Source organism: Lynx canadensis, chromosome B2 (genome assembly GCF_007474595.2).
Source record: "Lynx canadensis isolate LIC74 chromosome B2, mLynCan4.pri.v2, whole genome shotgun sequence".
Lineage (NCBI taxonomy): Eukaryota > Metazoa > Chordata > Mammalia > Carnivora > Felidae > Lynx > Lynx canadensis.
The window spans coordinates 68,823,184-68,843,652 of NC_044307.1; the positions used below are offsets into that span (position 1 = coordinate 68,823,184).

The 20,469-nt window shown below is 35.6% G+C and overlaps 1 protein-coding gene across 13 annotated transcripts in view; it reads left to right on the plus strand.

The window, feature by feature from the left end:
• MYO6 (myosin VI) overlaps positions 1 to 20,469 on the plus strand; it is a 152,054-nt gene that overhangs the window by 86,582 nt on the left and 45,003 nt on the right. For all 13 annotated transcript variants that reach the window (XM_030315862.2, XM_030315864.2, XM_030315866.2 and 10 more), the window contains exons 11-18: positions 492 to 672; positions 6,533 to 6,677; positions 8,767 to 8,924; positions 10,366 to 10,457; positions 13,489 to 13,561; positions 15,768 to 15,895; positions 18,375 to 18,470; positions 18,747 to 18,920. In XM_030315862.2, coding sequence (XP_030171722.1) covers positions 492 to 672; positions 6,533 to 6,677; positions 8,767 to 8,924; positions 10,366 to 10,457; positions 13,489 to 13,561; positions 15,768 to 15,895; positions 18,375 to 18,470; positions 18,747 to 18,920 — 1,047 coding nt within the window. The remainder of the gene's footprint in view (positions 1 to 491; positions 673 to 6,532; positions 6,678 to 8,766; positions 8,925 to 10,365; positions 10,458 to 13,488; positions 13,562 to 15,767; positions 15,896 to 18,374; positions 18,471 to 18,746; positions 18,921 to 20,469) is intronic.

The following is a 20,469-nucleotide window of genomic DNA, read 5'->3' on the forward strand; positions in this document are numbered from 1 at the left end:
CTATTTACCACTGCTGAATATTGGTGCAGTTGATGGCACTTAACCTAAAGGAGTATAATGCTAAGTGTTAGATTTGAATTTTTATTATCATTTTTTACCTTAGTTCTTTTTGACCTCTGGATTAAGGTTGATTCCTTTCAACCACTGATATATTCTTATTTTTCAGTCAATTTATATTTTTATTTAACATATCCTAACATTATAATACATTAGAGCTAAAATTGTAATTTAGTTGGAAAACATCTCATTCCATCTTTTACTGATTTTTATTTGGATAATTTTAGATTCATGGGCAGTTGAAAGAAATAATACAGAAAGATCCTATGTACGTTTTTCTCAGTCATTTAGTTTTTGAATTGTTAGAATAGTAAAGTTTTCCCATTGACATATTTTATTTTTGCATGTTATATATAGTGCATTAATAGACTTTGTGTAGTGGTTTTAATATACTTAAATAATGGGAAAAGAGCAGTTATCTTCTTGTTTTGTAGTATCTTAAGGCAGGTTCCTTGAAAGATCCTCTGTTAGATGACCATGGAGATTTTATTAGAATGTGCACAGCTATGAAAAAGATTGGTTTGGATGACGAAGAAAAGCTTGATCTGTTCCGGGTAGTAGCTGGTGTCCTGCACCTTGGAAATATTGATTTTGAGGAAGCTGGCAGCACCTCAGGTATTTTTTGTTTGTTCACTTGTTTGTGGTTGTTTTGTTTTAAAGACGAATAAAATTAGAAGTTCTGTCATTTCTTTGCAAATTCAATCTCTTTGTATGCAGGCTTTTTAATACCCTGAAATTTCTAGAATATATTGTGTTGTGTTGTAAATCTTGGAAATGAAGGATGCTGCATTATTAGTCATTATGAGCTCTGTTTTGAACAAGTCAGTGATACTGAGGGGGAATAAATTTATTTTATGAAGGATAAGTAACCGTGACCAGCAGAAGGGTCATATTTAGTTAAATTTTTCAACTGATAATTCTACTTTGCCAGTATGTGCACAGCATAATTCTCTACCATATATTAAGGTATTTTAACATTTTTCTGGTTCATTGATACAAACTTGGATCAGTTAATTAAGGCAATTGAATATGTACCAGCCCATATACTTTATTATTTGGAAATGAAAATAGTTTATACATTATGCAAAATAAAAAGAACATGTAAGTGCCTTCATGATAGTAACATTTGAACTCCAGTGTTTCTACATAAACAGTAAGACTTTTTATGTAATCTTAAGTTGGATCCATGAATACAGGGGTTGGAAAACTGTGGCCCATGGCCAAATTTGACCAGCTGCCTATTTTTGCAAATAAAGTGTTGGTAGAACAAAGCCACACCCATTCATTTGAGCCTTGTCTGTGCCAGCTTTCATGCTACAGCGGCAGAGTTTAGTAGTTGTGACAGAAACTGTATGGCCAGCAAAGCCTAAGATCTGACACTTAGAGAAAAGATTATTGACTCCTATATAAATACATTATTAAAATATTTTATATTAAAAATAAGTTAAAAATGTTGAAAGCACTATTTAATATAGTAGTCAATAACATGGACTTTAGTGTCAGATCCCAGAAGCTCTCTGACCTTTGCTTTTCTTTATATGTAAACAGCCCATGAGAACTACTTTTAAAGTACAGTACCTAGCAGTAGTATGCATATAAGGAAGGAGCACAAGAGGAAGGAAAAAAGAATATTTAAAAAATGTGTCTGCTTGGGGTAACTGAGTGACTCAGTTGGTTAAGCGTCCGACTCTTGGTCGTGATCAGCTCAGGTCATGATCTCCCGGTTCATGGGATCGAGTCCTGTGTTGGGTTCCACGCTGACAGTGCAGAGCCTGCTTGGGATTCTCTCTCTCCCTGTCTCTCTGTCCTTCCCTTGCTCATGCTCTCTCGTGCACGCGCGCTCTCTCTCTCTCTCTCTCAAAATAAATAAACTTTAAAAAAATGTGTCTGCTATTTGCAAGACTCTTCATATTTTGCGTTTCATCGTAAACAACATATAATCATAATCTAAATTTCATAAAGATAATGAGGTAAGGGATACTATCTGCATTTTATGGAAGTGGAACCTGTACAGAAGTAATGTGGTTACTAATGAAATTGTAGATGTGAGAACTGGGTTCCACCCACATCTAACTAACTCAGGTACTTGTGATAATTGGCCCAAATTGCCCCCAGTCACTGAAACTTCCCAAGAGTCCTGATCTGTGAGTGAGCAGACTGGAATAGATAGTCTTCGTGACTCTCAAATTTAATATCCTGTGATGCTGTGAAGTCAATAATGTCACATGCAACACAGTGTAGTTAAGAGTATAAATTCTTGAGCCAGAGTATTTGCCACTAGGGTAGTAACCTGCCTGTGTGGTCTTGGGCCGGGAACTTAACTGCTGTCTGTCTCCGTTTCCTCACCTGTAAACTGAGGATAACAATAGTCCTTGCCTCATGTTGTATAGAGGAATAAATGAGTTAAATATTAAGTGATGTATATACTTATATCCAGTACATAATAATCACCATAAGTGTTTTTAATGATTAAGTAAAATAAAAATACAGATTAATTTCAGTTTAAAATGAAAAATAAAAAAAGCAAAATCAGGTATGTTCTTAGTGTGCAACATGTTTTTAGTTTTTTTGAAGGATTTGTAATTTTTATTTCAAATTATCACCCTATGGTAGCACATGCAGATGTATACAGAGATCATAAACGTGGTGTGATCCAGTAGTGGAAAAAGCACTTACACAGTCAAAAGGCAAATAATAGCATGTATTTACATTAACTTTTATTTTTCTTTTCAAACTTCCTTCTGTTGAAAATGAGCAGAAAGCAGAGCAGATTGTAAAGAGCCACTGAATGAAGAAAATTAATAAACTAGGCTATTTTTGGCTATTTTTTATTTTAATAGTTCAGATTTTATTAATCTCCATTTTTTTCCTGTGACCCTTCCTATAGATTCAAATGGTTTCTTTCTAGTTAGAATGGATTCCCCCCCCCCCCCCCACACACACACACAGGGAGTTCAATTTTGGCATGTCTTTGCAACTTAGAAAAGCTATGGATATTTTTATAATTATTTTAAAAGAAAACTTATTCTTCTAAGTGTTTAGAAGACTCATATCGAAAAGTTTCTGCATGATGGCATATACAAAAAATGCCTAGTGGGACTTCCTGTGTTTTTTAAATTCTGCATGACAGAAGTAAATGTTACTATAACAGCAAACTTAAAGAGTATTCAGAGAAGTTCTTTTCTGGAAGGAGAGTGACATGAAAACCTTACGTTGTTTTACAAGTGTTTTGCCTTTTTAAAACTTTTAAAATATATGTTTTCTTATGTTAGCCTTACATAATTTCTCAAAGTGTATAAGAAACCTTGCAAAATAGTAATGGTGAAATGTTTCAATACATTAATGAATTTTTGATGGCCAGTTGATTGACTTACAAAATTTAGATAATCTATGTGTGTTTAGTAATAAGAAATCAGTAGTAAGCTTATTTTTACAGAATTAAAGCTTTAACATATCTTCTAAGTATTCTTGTCCCCTTGTTCTTTTTCTTTGGTAACAGCTTAATTGAAATACAGTTCATAGACCATTCAATCCACCCATTTAACCTACACAATTCAGTGGTTTTTTCATATACTCAGAGTTGTGCAGTCATCACTGCAGTTTAGTTTTTAGAACATTTTCATCACTCCAGAAGGAAGCCCCATACCCTTCAGCAATCACTTCTCATTTCTTCCCAAATCCCTCAGCTTTAGGCAACCACTAATCTACTTTCTGTCTCTATGAATTTGCCTATTATGGGAATCTCATAGAAATGGAATCATACAATATGTGGTCTTTCTGACTGACTTCTTTCCCTTAGTATGTTTTCAAGGTTCACCCATGTTGTAGCATGTATCAGTATTACTTTTTTTTTTTTTTTGGCTAGGTAATATTCCATTCTGTGGATATACCACATTTTGTTCATCATTTCACCATTAGATGAACATTTGGATTGTTTCTGCCTTTGGCTATTATGAATAATGCTGCTAAAAACATTCTTGTCCATGTTTTTGTATGGGCATATGTTTTTATTTCTCTTAGATATATGCAGGAGTGGGATTGCTGTCATATGGTAACTGTGTTTAACCTTTTGAGGAACTGTCAGACTTTTTTAAAGTAGCTATATTCATTTCAGATCCTCATCAGCAATGTATGGAGGTTCCTGTTTGTCCACATCCTCACAAATGCTGTCTGATTATAGCCATCCTAGTGTGTGTGAAGTGTTTTTTATTTGCATTTTCCCGAAGGCTCATGAGATTGAGCATTTTTTCCTGTCTTTATTGACCATTTGTATCTCTTTTTTGGAAAAATGTCTGTTTATGTCCTTTGCCCATTAATTGGGTTGTCTTTAAAAAAAAAAACGCTTTTTTTTTAATGTTTATTTATTTTGAAGGAGAGAGAGAGAGAGCATGAGTGAGCAAGCATGAGCGGGGGGAGGGGCAGAGAGAGTAGGAGACACAGAATCCGAAGCAGGCTCTGGGCTCTGAGCTGTAAGTACGAGCCATGAGACCATGACCTGAACTGAAATCAGATGCTTAACTGACTGAGCCACCCAGGTGCCCCAGTTGGGTTGTCTTTTTGTTGTCAAGTTGTAAGAGTTTGTTTTTTGTTTTTTTTTTTTAATGTTTTAATGTTTATTTTTGAGAGAGAAAGATAGAATGCATGTGGTGGAAGGGCAGAGAGAGGGGGATACATAGAATCTGAAGCAGGCTCCAGGCTCCAAGCTCCGAGCACAGAGCCTGATGCAGGGCTCAAACTCATGAACTGTGTGAGATCATGACCTGAGCTGAAGTCAGACACTTGAACTGACTGAGCCACCTAGGTGCCCCATCAAGTTGTAAGAGGTTTTTAAAATATATATCACAGATACAAGTTCTTTGTCAGATATATAATTTGTAAATATTTTCTCTAAATCTGTGGGTTGTCTTTTAAATTTTTGGGTCGTGTTCTTTGAAATATAAAAGTTTTTCATTTTTCTATTTTGAGAGAGGGAATGTAAGTGGGGGAAGGTCAGAGGGTGAGGAAGAGAGAGAATCTTAGGCTCCATACTCAGTGCAGACCCTGACGCAGGCTCATCTCACCACTGTGAGAGCATGACCTGAGCCGAAATATAGAGTTGGATGCTTAATAACAGAGCCATTTAGGCACCCCAAAAGTTCTTCATTTTGATGAAGTGTAATTTGTCTGAATTTTTTTCTGTTGCTTGTACTCTTGGTGTCATATTTAAGAAACCGTTACTGTTCCAAGATGATGAGGATTTGTCTGTGTATTCTTCAAAGAGTTTAATAGTGTTAGCTCTTAATTTAAGTCTTACTGATGGTGTGAGGCAGGGGTTCAACTTAATTATTTTGCACATGGATATCCAGTTGTCTCAGTGCCATTTTCTGAAAAAGCTGTTTTTGTCCCCAGTGAGTTATCCTGACAGCCCCTTATTCATATAGAATCTCATGGTGTATTTCTCCTGAGACCACTCTATACTAAGTAGTTTACTAATTTGTCATGATAAACTTATGATTTTTACAACTTCTTTGTAGTTTTGAAATTAGTCTTCAGATGAATTAGTTATAAAAATTAAACCTTAACTATTAGTAAAATGTTTATTTTTAGAATAGTAGTAATAATAAAAATAATAATAGCTAACTTTTATATAGTGCTTACTGTGTACCAGGTACTATTCCAAGAATGACACATATGTAACCTCATTAATCTCTTTAACAACCTTATTAGGTAAATATAGTTAGTATTCTCTAAATGGATAAGGAAACTGAGCACAGAGTGAATAAGTAACTTTTTCAGGGTCACACAGCTAATGAGTCTTACAGCCATATCAGTGCAGAGGCACATTGCAGTATAGTGTCTTTCTGTATAATGCTTTTTAGAACAGCCTCCATAAGTATAAATCTATGTATATGATGTACAGGTAATCGCCGTTGCCTCCTCACACTCTTCCTGTTTCCCAAACAGGAAGCATAAGCACATGCATATGCATGTGTGGGTACACACAGACACACACCACACCACACCACACACACACACACACACACACACACACACAAAACCTCATATGTTGACAGACATCCACACTGACCTACTGAAGTGCCACCATTTGCCATTACAGTTACGTCTTGAAGTTTTCAAGTATTGTATGAATTTTAATGATAAGCTACTATATTTCTCTAGAGATTTACAAGGATTATAATCTATCATTAGTGTATTTTGCTTGCAGGGTCATAAAAAATGAAACAGTGGCAGGTTAATATTGATGAGCAGAAGTCCATGAGATATCATGGACTGCCTCAAGTGAGGGTCTCCCACTGACCTTGGCAGTAGGAATGTCTGACAAAGATGGTGAAAAAGTGAGGTGAAATTATAAGTCACAGATAAACCCGGTCTATTCCATAGATTTATATGTGAAGTCTACTTCTAAGAAATGGATCTTGAAAATCTAGTTTAATATAATGTCTTTTAATTTCAAATTTAAATGTATTTTCATTAGGTGGTTGTAATCTGAAGAATAAATCTAATCAGGCATTGGAATATTGTGCTGAATTACTGGGTTTAGATCAAGATGATCTTCGTGTAAGTTTAACTACAAGAGTCATGCTAACAACAGCAGGGGGCACCAAAGGAACAGTCATAAAGTAAGTTCCTTAACTCATTGCTCTGTAAAAGTACTGCCTTGTTGTTTGTCAAGGAAATATCTTTCTTTGACAACATGGAGATTTAAAGTTGATCTTTTGGATGATTCATTTCATTATAATGTTCTAAAACACGTGCTCGATAATTAGAATTCTGTGCATCTTACTGCAGTAATCTACTATATAAATAAATGCTGACCTCCACAGCTCTTAAAGTTGTTCCTTGCATCTAGATATGCTGCATGGCACAGATTTGAAGTTTATAAAGTAAGAGTGGTTTACTTGTACAGCTATAAAAATATGAGTTGATTATGTTAATCAGTATTTGTTTTAGGCAATGTTTTTTCAGTTTTTCAGGACAGCTGGTTTTTTTTTTTAATTATAATTCATTCTTTTGAAGTGTACAGTTTAGTATTTTTTAGTATATGTACAATCTTGTGCAGCCATTACCATTATTTAGTTTCAGAAGGCAACAGACCATTTTATTTTAAAAGTGATTTTCCTTACAAATGGCATGTTCTAAAACTTGTTTTTTTAACTTTTTTTTAATGTTTATTTATTTTGTGAGAGAGAGAGAGAGAGAGAGAGAGAGAGAGAGAGAATCCCAAACAGGATTTGCACTATCAGTGTGGAGCCCTACATGGGGTTTGATCCCACAGACCGTGACATCATGGCCTGAGCCAAAATCAGGAGCCAGACAGTCAACTGACTGAGCCACCCAGCCACCCCTGTTCTAAAACTTACTGAGGAGAACTCACTTTAGTAAAACACTCAGCAAATGTAATTTCCCCATACCTCTCAGATTCTTCATTTAGAGGAAATTACAAATGACAAGAAAATAAGAGTCTAGCCAGAATTTCTTAAATCTGTAACTAAGAATTTCTAGGTTGTGTTTGGGTATCTGTACATTTTTGGCTCAATATTTTGTTTTAGACATTTCTGTTTTTGATACATAAAATAAAATTGATATTCAGCCATCATTCTGGGGGCACTGTAAGATCTTCACTTACGGGGGGAAACAGATCCTCTATCCCTTGCTAAATAAGGCAGGGAGTGAGTTCTAGTGACATATTTCAGGAAGATTTTCAACAAATTAAACCGGGAGGATGTAAAAACAAACTTTTAGCCACTCAGATAATTTGGTAGCTCTTACGCTTTGGGAAACATTAGCAAGATATGTTTAGCCTGATTATTTGCTAAGCTGATTCCAAATTATTATAAAGAAAACCTTAGCAAGGAGGGTGCATAGTAGTGCCCTACAGTTGCTTGGTTCCTTAGAAATATTTCTGGGGTCCATGGAAAGTCTGGATAAAGCACAGGTGTGTGATTTTCAGGTAGCATTTCCTCCATTTCCCCTTTGTTGCAAAGCAGTTCTTTTATGTGTTCTATGTATGGAGTGCTCACATAGGATTCACTTAGGAAAGGGTTCTGTTGCAGGAAGTTGGAAAACCAGTTTAGACTTTTAAGGTTACTTCCAAATTTGACAATTTTTCTGGTGTTCTCGTGGTGCCCCATACTTACCTTTATGATAGCATTTAGCAAGGCGTTTGAAAATTCACTTTTATGGCAGTTTCTTAATCAGATTTTAACTTTCTTGAGGAAGAGGGCTGTGTGTCTATATCTGCGACATCAAATACTGTAACACCATATAGTTACTTATATTAAATAGAATTGGACAGTTTGAATTTTAAGATGTAAGCATTTATTCCCAGTGTTAAACAAGGTGCCAAACTTTAGCTTGAATTAAATAGTTTCTTTTGTGTTTGAAGAAAGTTAAAAGGAAGATTATTCCTCTGAATGATTTTTTTTATATATTCAGCATATAAAGTATAAATTATGGTCGTCAGTGGTTTGAGCCTAAACTTCTTTTACTCAATAATACATTTTTTATCTATGTGTAGATAATTTCTATAGTTCTTTTAGTATGCTTCTTGCCTCATTTATCTGTGCCTATTCACAAATGACCTTTTGTAGCTATTTATTTTGTTCTTCACAGTGAATGTGTTTAGATACCCTTTGATCTTGGGCATCTGGCATTATTTTCACAATTATTACTGTAAAGAATTTTCATTGGTATAGTCTTCTTTTGTAGGGTACCCTTGAAAGTGGAGCAAGCAAACAATGCCCGCGATGCCTTGGCAAAGACTGTCTATAGCCATCTTTTTGATCATGTGGTCAACAGAGTAAATCAGTGTTTTCCTTTTGAAACATCATCTTATTTTATTGGAGTCCTAGATATTGCTGGTTTTGGTAAGTATAGTTTTGTTTGTGAATTTGTATGTTATTTTTTATTCAGTTTTTCACATATATCTAAAATTAAAAGAACCATTTTTTCCCTTGCAGTACCTTTCACTTGATATGTTTTCAGTTATGTGTCCATACCTACATTTCATTTTATAATATGATTTAATTAGGAAGCTGATGCTTAACAAAAGGAAAAACTCAGAGGTTTTGGTCACACTAATGCTAATAATAAAACATGTTGATTGAAACCATTATAGTTAGGAAATGTCTCTATACTCCTAAATGAATACAACTGAATAAAGGTAAAGTCTTGAGTCCTACTAATAAAGAGGAGTAAGTCATTAAAACCACTGACTACAATGTAAGGCTGGATATAAGTTGACCTAACATATAACCCAAACTCATTGCTATGTGTAGAAATTCATCACTAGTGTTAACAGATTGCTATTTCCAATGAATTTCCACCAAATGAATAAATATGTTTATTAAAGATATTTTATACATATAACTACATAATATAAATATAAATATATATTCAGGGTAGTATATATTAATTTATATTCAAGATAAATGTTTGAGAACAGCCACGGAGCTGTGCAACCAGAAATGAAAAGAATCACTAACATCTGAGTGCCAGATGTATTGTTGTGAATGATTCTTTTGTAAAAATCTCCAAGTAAATCGGACCATTTTTATATTGGGCTTTATCAATGTGAGTGTTCCTTCTGGCTGCGTAGGAGTGGTGTTTTCCTCCTGTGTAGTTTGCTTTTGCCAAGAGAAGGTATGAGTATTTACTTTTGGGGAGGGGTAGAATTTTGGTTTTGATGTGATACATATTTTAAAATTTATAATTATTACCTTTGGTTCAAAGGTAGAAAAACACTCATCACTGAGGTAAAATTTTAAAATCTTCAGACATTGGTTCCTGGTCTGCACCAGTTTTAGTGTAACAGGCACATAACAGAATCATAACATTTTAGAGCTACAGGGATCTTAGAGGTAATGTAATGCAGTCTCTTTACTTTAGAAATGAGTGAGTATTCGTAATATTTTTTAACTATAATTTTACTGATTATACAGAAAAAGATTTAAAGCACTTGTCTTTTAAGCCACTTTTGTTCTTCAGTTAATTTAGATTGCTTTAACACCTTGTGCTTAAGAAACTGGTTTAAGTGGTTTACGTTTTGTATCTTTTACGATACGACATTTATCTCCTTTAACGTGTACCTTTTTTGTTAAGTAAAATGCAATTATTTTCAATACTTAATTGAAATACCTAACAAAATTTGTCTTGAAATAAGAGAATTTGGGGAGTATAATGCAAATATATGTATTTTTTTACTTAATTTTAAATTAAGCATTGACATAATAAAATTTTATCCAAAGATAAATTTATAGTATGAAGTTGATTTGATGATGACTTTTGACTCTGGTTTTATGTTTTCAGAGTACTTTGAACATAACAGTTTTGAACAATTTTGCATCAACTACTGCAATGAAAAGCTTCAACAGTTTTTTAATGAAAGGATTCTGAAGGAGGTAATTGCCATTACAATTTAAATTTAAGAACTGCATTAAGCTATTTTAATTTCAAGGAACAGAGGCATGCTGCCCCAGTTGATGGGGTATAATATGTAAGGTGGCCCAGAGGATCAGAGATGCCCAGAAAAGGCCCCAGGGGCTAGCTGTTGCTCAGGCACAACAGAAGTGTTTGTTGATACAGTGGAAGCTTAGGGACCCAATGAAAACCCTAATAGGCATCTCAGAAGTGAACATCTGTTGCTTCCTAGTGACTTTTGCTAGACTTGGTATTTCATTTGTTTCTTTTCCTGAGTCTGTTGCCCCTACTTCTGCCACTGCCAAACAACTTTCTACTCTATCCCTGACGTTGGCATCTCCCACCCTTCTTCTATGTCTCTCTGCTTCTGCCCACTCTGCTACGTGCTCACCCTCTCTCTGTGTGTGTCAGGAAAGCCACCAGATCGAGGGATGCAGTGGGGCCATTTGCTTGGAGTGCCTCTGGGCATTGTATTCTCTGCCACACTACTGTGTGCACTGCCCAGGCACCTGTCAGTGGTGTGCCTACGGCTGGCCTCCAGTCTCTGGTCCAGGAAGGGGCTTGCTGCCACTGCTCCTAGTGAGTAAGTGGGCATGGCCAATACTCACAGTCCCGAGTCTAGGAAAGTTATAATTCTTTAGAGTTCAGAATAAGTAAAGATAGGTTTGGATCAGTTGATTTGTGATTAGGCTCCCCATTTTTACCTTATGTTTGAATTCTCCAGTATTTATCTACCAGTACCCTTGACTTTCCTTCCTTTGTGCTTTTTGAGATATGTTCTACTGAATGTGGATGGTAGAGTTAGAGGGAACTTAGAAATGATCTAGTTCAGCCTTTTATTTTACAGACGAAGAAAGTGAATTTCCAGAGCAGTTTAATGACTGCTGCAGGTCTGAACCTACCTTCCAGCTGCCTGACTGACAATACTGTTTTCTTCTCATACTAGCATTGCTGTTTTCCAGTTCTGTTCTTAACTGTATCTGGATCTGAAATGTGAAGTATTCTTTCCTGTTCCTATTCCATTAATCTTTTCCCACATGTTTGTTATGTTTTTGTCTTTGTGGGTTTCCCAGCACATTCATTTTTATACTTTTTACTTGTATACTATAGTTAAAGCCAGTTCTGGCATAAATAAACAGGTAAACCAAATACTTAGCAGTTAAGATAATTACTCTGAAAATGTTTTATCCAGCCACGTTAGTTCTTCCATTACTATTTGAAGTTGTACATGTGTACTTCTCACTTAACCTCCCCTAATTCTTCCCTTCCATGCCAGCCCAGCAAGCTTTATCTAGAAACATAACGAGGAAACAGTATCTTGATATATGTTTATTTCTTTAACAGTTCCTTAAAATAAATGTTTGGGGGTACCTGGGTGGCTGAGTTGGTTAAGTGTGTCCTGACTCTTGATTTTGGCTCAGGTCATGACCTCATGGTTCATAGGATTGAGCCCCAAGTCAGGCGCTGTGCTAACAGCGTGGAGCCTGCTTGGGATTCTTTCTCTCAAAATAAATAAATAACTTTAAAATAAAATAAAATAAGATAAATGTTTGGATTTCAAATTCCAAATTCAGATTGTGTCTCAAATGGACGGGACTTCTAAAATGATAGAAACCTTTTCTAGTATATCTTGTGGGAGGAAATATTTAAACATTCGGGAAAAAAATATTAAAATACATGTCAACCTACACTCATTTCGTTGCTCACCCATCTGTAGTAAAATCCTTTTTTTTTTTTTTTTTAATGTTAAGAAGATACCAGACTTAGTCTAGGAACTCAACTTTAATTTGTAAATTATTTTTCCAAATTACACTTATTTTTCCCAGTAATATATTCCTTATATATATCACTGTGTAGATACTAGAACCCATTTGCAATTAATTGCTGTTTCCTTGATTTTAGTGCTTGTCTGTATATGTTAAGAAATTTCTCCTGTCTTTGGACAACAGTTTAGGACTAAAACAGTTTAGTTTGTTTAGCTCTTCTTTAAACTTTTAAAAATTACCACAGCCGGTTTTTACATTCTTCTGTAAATTCAGGGGTTGGTAGACTCTGGCCTTTGGGAAAAATCCAACATGCTGCCTATTTTTGCAAATGAAGTTTAATTGGAACACAGCCATGCTTTTTCATTTACTGTTATCTGTGGCTGCTTTTGTGCTGCAGTGGCATAATTAAGTAGTTTTGACAAAGACACTATGCTTTGTCTCCCTCCCTCTCTAACCTCTTTTTTTTTCTTCCCCTCCCTCATGGACTTCTGTGATTGGGGGTGGGAGGGAGGGGAGGGTGGGTGATGGGTATTGAGGAGAGCACCTTTTGGGATGAGCACTGGGTGTTGTATGGAAACCAATTTGACAATAAATTTCATATTTAAGAAAAAAAAAGACACTATGGCCCACAGCTGAAAATATTTACTGTCTGGCCCTTTACAGAAAAAGTTCGTTAACTCTTGGTCTATTTTACTGAGAAGTTTGACTTTAAAATTGCTAACGGGGTGCCTGGGTGGCTCAGTTGGTTGAGCATCTGACTCCTGATTTTGACTCAGGTCATGATCTCATGTCGGGCTCCATGCTGAGCATAAGACCTCCTTGGGGTTCTCTCTCTCCCTCTGCCCTTTTCCCCTGCTCGTGCTCTCTCCCTCTCTAAAATAAAGTAAAATTAAATTTAAAAAATGAATTTAAAATTGCTAAAGATATTTCAAAGCCTTGGTATTTCCTTGCTTTTGAATGGTTACAAACAGATCTGCATATTTCAAGAAAAATATGCTTATCTGCAGGAGGGAAAATTCCACATATGTAAATCATATGTTGGCCATTTAATTTCTGACTTCATATTGCTTTAGGGACAAGGATTTATCTTCCCTAATGTTTTGTAAGTCTCTTTAGCTCCTGAACTTATTGGTATGAACCTTTGTACTCTGGACTAATCAGTAAATGTTATGATCAGAAGTGGCACAAAACAAGCCATTTCTTATACAGTATTACCATATCTATGATTATGATTATTTCATTTTAGGAACAAGAACTCTATCAAAAAGAAGGTTTAGGTGTTAATGAAGTGCATTATGTGGATAATCAGGACTGTATAGGTATGTTTTTTTTATTCCACTTTTGGGAACTATGGGAAGATATAGTGAATGCTTTTACTAGTAATTTTTCTGTGCTCTGTGATTGATATTGCTAGTTATAGGACTTGAAGCTGTGGTATTGGAGAGGTTTTACTTCTCTGGTACTACTGGGAATTTATTTTTCCTACCAAGGCATCAAATTCAGTATGTTGAAAGTTTTCCTAAAATTTTTTCTGTTTGCTGTGATCAATATTTTTGTTCTTAAACCTAACGTGAGTAACTTAAGAAGGAAACAGGGGTGCCTGGGTGGCTCAGTTGGTTAGGCATTGGGCTTCAGCTCAGGTCTTGATCTCACGGTTCATGGGTTTGAGCCCCGCATAGGGCTCTGTGCTGACAGCTCAGAGCCTGGAACGTGCTTCAGATTTTGTGTCTCCCTTTCTCTCTGCCCCTCCCCTGCTCACGCTTGGTCTCTGTCTCTCTCTCTCAAAAATAAACATTTAAAAAAAATAAATAAAAGAAGGAAACTAAACTGCTTAAGTAGTAAAGGGATGAATTACTCACCTAAGGAAACCCATGTTAGCCAGGCTCCAAGTGAGGTTTTTCAGTGTTTGGCTCTGTGGTTCTGCAGTTCCCTTATTTCTGTTCCCTGCTTTGGCAGCACCCTCTGGCCAATTGCAAGTTGGTCTCACAAGTTTCGTGAGTCATATCCAGATAATGCTGTGCAGTAGGAGAATAGGGTCTTTGTTTTTCTTGTCTGTTTTTATCAGTAAAGAAACCTTTTTCTCTCACCTCTGAGCTAGTGCTTAATCTTCCTTTTCTTTCCCACCTCATCTCTAAAATCAACTGTTGGTCAAACTTTGTTTTTTGCAAACTCAGTTTCACAATGGAGTCAGTAACTCATGCTACATTTGGACAAGATAGTGTAATATAATAATAATAATAATAATAAATAATAATAATGCTTCACATTGGCACAACTTTTTTTTTTTTTTAATTTTTTTTTTTCAACGTTTATTTATTTTTTTTTGGGACAGAGAGAGACAGAGCATGAACGGGGGAGGGGCAGAGAGAGAGGGAGACACAGAATCGGAAACAGGCTCCAGGCTCTGAGCCATCAGCCCAGAGCCTGACGCGGGGCTCGAACTCACGGACCGCAAGATCGTGACCTGGCTGAAGTCGGACGCTTAACCGACTGCGCCACCCAGGCGCCCCTGGCACAACTTTTCAAAGCACTTACATGCTAGTTGGCTCACTGAGCATTGTCTGTACATATCACAGCTTTTCTCAGATCTCTGTGCCTTTGATTTTGTGATTTGATATCTTGGCTGGAATTCCTCCCCTGCCATTTATCTTTCAGCGCACTTTCATATCCTTCTACACCTATCAAAATACTCATTTATGGTTTAGTTCTGCATGCCCCCCCTTCACCATCACCAGTTGCCTAAAAAGCATCATTCTTTGAGCAATGCAGTTTGAATTTTGATTTCTCTTCTTACATCCTATGGCTTTTGAAGTCTGTCCCATTTAGTAGTTTTTATATACTGTATTTGAGCACTTTATAGTTATTTTGTACAAGCAAGAAATTCAAACAACATGAAGGGAGCATAAAAATGTCCTGTTACTGAAGTTTTGTTGGAAGGCATTTGAATCACTATTGAAAAGTAGATTTTAAAAGCTAAGCATGAAAAAGCTTCTGTACTTTTACTTCATTTTGAATGTAGATATCATATGGAAGAGGAGGAATTTTTGGTGCCTTAGCTTCTCATCCAAGCTTACAAATTGGAATGGTTTTACATTAATCATATGTTTATGAACTTGTTTTTCTAGAACCTATATTAAATAGTTTCCCCTGCTATCAACATTTTTATGAAACTTTTCATAAACCAAAATAGTGTAAATCAGAGAAGCAGTTACCATTTTGCAAATGCGAAAATTCTTTTTGGGTTTCTTTCTATGAAAGCAGGTACTAATATAGGCCTTTTGTAAAAGTGAAGTGGCATAAAGCAAACTTTTCCATAGTGGGGGAAACCTGTTTATGATGTTACTTTCTGATAGATTGCTAAATCTGAAATAAAATCTATCTGCTTTCTATAGCCTGTGAAGATACTTACAATACAATCATCTGTTACATTACTTCTGACCAGTCCTTTAAATTTATAATCAGTAGGTTGTTCACATATCCTTAAAATGTTTTTACCCTGTCATATTTTGACTTTTTTTGGAATAGATTTAATTGAATCAAAATTAGTGGGGATACTGGATATTTTAGATGAAGAAAATCGCCTTCCCCAGCCAAGTGATCAACACTTTACATCTGCAGTTCACCAGAAACACAAAGAACATTTCCGACTCACTGTGAGTTTGCCATTCCAAAATTGAGACCCTGTGGTGGGAAGAGAAACCTTTAGAAAGATGTTGCATATTAAGTAATTAGAATAATAAATTATATGGGGCTTAGAAAAACTATAATTTATCCAGCACAGCATCCTCTATAGATAGGCCCTTAGTTTATATATGTGTATCTTGGATGATGATGATCTCTCTAATGAAGGCCCTTTTAGCTGGATGGAAAGTACATTTCATCTATCTAAAATGGATGAACAGGTTTACTTGCTATTTTTATATTCTTCCTTCTAGCAAAATGGACACCATTTGCTTTGCTTCTGTCATGTGACCTGGATCATGTTCCAGGGGTTAGCATCTAGAATCACAAGCAGCCACCAGTCTGCACATTTGTAAGACCAGTAATAAAGTTTATGGCTTAGAGTCTGACTTGTGCAAGCAATCCATATTAGATAATGGGTAGCCAATTTATTTTGATGCTCTTTCCTAGGGACTTTTGAATGGGAAATATACTCAGAGACACAGAACTGAAGCAGTAGAAAAATTAACTACAGGGAAAAACAGAGATCAGTGGAAATAAATGAGAAGTACACTTCTGAAGGGGTTAGAGGACCTGGTTCCCTGAACTGCTGTTGGGTCATAGAGCTGTGCTTGAATCCTTATACCAGTGAACAGTAGGGCTTTCTTCATGAGGCTGGACCCTGAGGCTATTGAAGTGTTTCCTGGGTTCACCTAATTCTGTGTTTATCTTTACACTCGACCATCATCCCTTGAGGTAATACAAAGACAGCTCCATCCTTGTGCCCAATTAGCACAGAAAAATACGGATGTTAATTTCATCCAGGAAGATAGGTGCTGCCTTATCTTACAGAGAATAACCAAGAAAGAAAGGGAGGAAAGAAGAAAAGTAAAGCTGCTTAGACTTGCAGATGGCTCCCATACTGTTTATTATTTTGAAATTGTACCATAGTATATCAGTCATTGCTTTGATGGATCCAGGAGCTGAACTGAATGAAGACTAGTATTCTTGTTTCCTTACATCATTAACTAAGTTAAGAATGTGTTAGGTAAACAGGTTGAATGTATTTACCTGAAAAGTTGATGTAGTTGTGATAACCTTCTCTAGGGACTGAATCTAGCAACCACGTGTCCCACTGACTTGGAGTTCTTCTATGTCCTTAAATATTTCTTATAATGCAGAGCCTGTGTCTCTTCAGTGGAGATAGAAATCAAGTGATACGAATCCTCACCAAAACTTTTGCTAAGATTGAAGATGTATATCCGGTCCTATATATTCACTGTTCACTAGTCTTTGTTGTGACCAGCTTGCTTTACCAAGAGTACAGATTGCTAGTCAACAAAATTGTGACCAGGGCCTCAGAGAACCCTGAGTTATATAGTACATATAACTACAAGGACAACAAGCTAAAACATCAAGAATGGACTTTGGCTGCTTGTCTTCAAAGAGAACAAGAGCAAGACAGTAAATTCTAATTTTTATAAGCCATTACTTTTGTTGTAATTCTTTGGAAATAAAAGTAATAATAGCCATTTATTGAACACTTCCTATGTGCCAGTCATCTGAAGGTTTTACTTAAGTTATTTTATTTAATACTCATAATCTCTGGGGTAGATCCTGTTTGTATGCCCATGCTAGAGATGGGGAGATGTACATAGAGAGGTTAAGTGACCAGTCATGTGTAGCATAGTAAGGAAGTGGTGGATTTGGGAATCAGGCTGGGCATTTTGACTCCAGGGCCCCTGTTCTGGCTTATACTGGTGTATCACCTTACAAAGAAGAGGCTCTGTGCTCTGCTATCCCTCTCGCCTAGAAAAAGCCTGGTAATGTTCTCAAAGTCTTAGTTTTTTCATTTTTAAATGAGGTTGTCTTTCTTATCCTTAGGTTATTTTGAGGGTCATATATATTCTTTTATGTGAAGACATTTTGGAAACTTTTAAATATGAGATATTGTCACTGATAGTATAGCCCTAAAATGATTCAGTGTTCTTCAGATAGATTCAGGCTCATTGTATAAACATGTTAGGATGTATAGTTTTAAAAGTGGGAGAAGTACTGATTTCAGATGTTTTTTAGAACAGTGCTTCTCAACCTTGGTTGTACCTTCAAATCACCTGACGTAAATGATACGGGCTTAGGGGGTTTAAAAGTTTTCCAGTTAATTCACCAGTTAAGTCAAGAACCACTACTTTAGACATAGGCAGTTAACTTTATAAAGTGCCTATTGTTTTGCATATTTACAGTGTTTATTTTTGTCTGACTCATTTTTTCTTTTTTGAGAGATTATAACCAAATACTTGCTACATTTCATTGGTAGTCTAAAGCTTACTAGGTGTTTCAAAGGCAGTATAATTGTGTGAAGTGTGAAGAATTCCCATGTAATTTTAAGTGTTTCACATCCCAGATGTTTTCTAAGGAGATTATGTAATATGTTTTTGATAATTTAATAACTAATGCATGTACTCTTTTCAGATACCCAGAAAATCTAAGCTGGCAGTCCATAGGAACATCAGAGATGATGAAGGCTTCATTATCAGGCATTTTGCAGGGGCAGTGTGCTATGAAACAGTGAGTGTGACTTTTACTAAGAGAAAACCATTTGAAGTTGAAGTTACGCTGCACATAATGTTAACCTCCAGCCACATCTGGTTATTTCAGTTTAAATTTAATAAAATGTAAAATTCAGTTCCTCAGTACACTGGGCACACTTCATGTGTGGGGACTGTGTCGGATAGTGCAGATGCGGAACAGTTTTGTCATCTCAGAAATTCTGTTGAGCAGAGCTGTATCAAGGGATATTACCAAGGGATGGACTGAATCATTCCTGTTTGCTTTATTTTTCAGACCCAGTTTGTGGAAAAAAATAATGATGCTTTACATATGTCTCTTGAATCCTTAATATGTGAATCCAGGGATAAATTTATACGAGAATTATTTGAATCATCTACAAACAACAACAAAGATACTAAACAAAAAGCAGGAAAACTTAGCTTCATCAGTGTGGGAAACAAGTTTAAGGTATTTGTGTTAAATTTGTTATTTGAAAATTTGTTTTTAGTGCATTTCAAGTAAAATATATTGTTTTGTACTTTACAGAGGATAATGCAGATCACTGTCAGAAATCCCATGAGTGAAGTGCAAGAGCAGACCCTGCATTGTTGATATTTGTATACAAAATAACATAAAATAGGTGTAGTAATTGAACATACAGAAATTCTTAAAATCTTATGAGTCTGTTCTTTCTTGTTGCTTAACGTATCTGATTCATACCTGCTTCTCCTAATGCTTCTGCTTACTGTTTGGTTGACCTTCAAACCTTCTCTTTCCCATGTGTTTTCTGTTTCCTTCCTCATTCAGCAGTTTTGTTTTAGCTGGAGTAGTCCAGCTCGGGATGGCTAGAGAGGACTAGTTGAGTTGAGAGAGGAAAAGCAGGCACAGCCAGGGGCTTCAGGTAAATGATCACCTTCCTGGACTCTCATTTGTAGAATGGCTGCCATGTTAAAAAGAGCCCGTCTCAAGTTATTAATTTAGTTTTTAATTTATTTTCAATGTGTTTTCTCTCACTGTGTTTTACACTAAAATTTGATTAAAGCTTTTGATAACTTTGTAAAAGATAAATGCTCTGTGTGACAAACCCTTCAAACTGCTTATTTAACATTGAAGAACATCTCATTTGTTTTATTAATTTTAGATCAAAAATTTATTCTTTGAGGTCTGACAGGGAATTGACACATGATGTGTCTTAGAAATGGAACACGAATTGGTTCTAATTGTTGAGTATTTAGCATAGAAAAAGGTAATTTAAAAACTTTTCTATCACAAGTTTAATGAATAAAAAATTATAAATAGAACAAAGACATAGAATTAATTTCTCTTGTATACATCTTCACAAAGTATTGTTGTATATACAAAAAACCTCTGCATATGCCTTCTATTATGTGTACTTTAAATATTAAAAATGATGTAATTAGAAACTCTTTAAGCATCAGAATACTATAATAATAGCAACAATGTAAGCCTCCTGAAATCCCTTGTGGATAGAAATGGGCTCTAATTAACTATCTCGATGAAATCATGTTTATAAACCTAGATTTTTTAAAAGTATATATAAATATAGGAGAAAGTTTATAGTACTTTACAAGTAATTGAATAAAAATTCTTTAACTTTGTTATAAGTTATATTCATTATGAGTTCCTAATTCTCTTGAGCAATATTTTTTCTCTTATTTTTATATTTTGAAATTCCTGAATAGACACATGATAGCAGATTAGTATAAAATAGTATATTAGCCTATATGAAGTGGATATTATTATTTGCATAATGTAATATTATAGTAGTATTGCTTGTAAGAACATACTTGAAATTTTAGACAGTATAAATAAAAACAAAACATTCTTAAAATTCTTTGAATTAAAGGGGGCGCCTGGGTGGCTCAGTCAGTTAAGCGTCCGACTTCAGCTCAGGTCATGACCTCACAGTCTGTGAGTTCGAACCCCGCGTCCAGGCTCGGAGCCTGGAGGCTGCTTCCGATTCTGTGTCTCCCTCTTTCTCCGCCCCTCCCCTGCT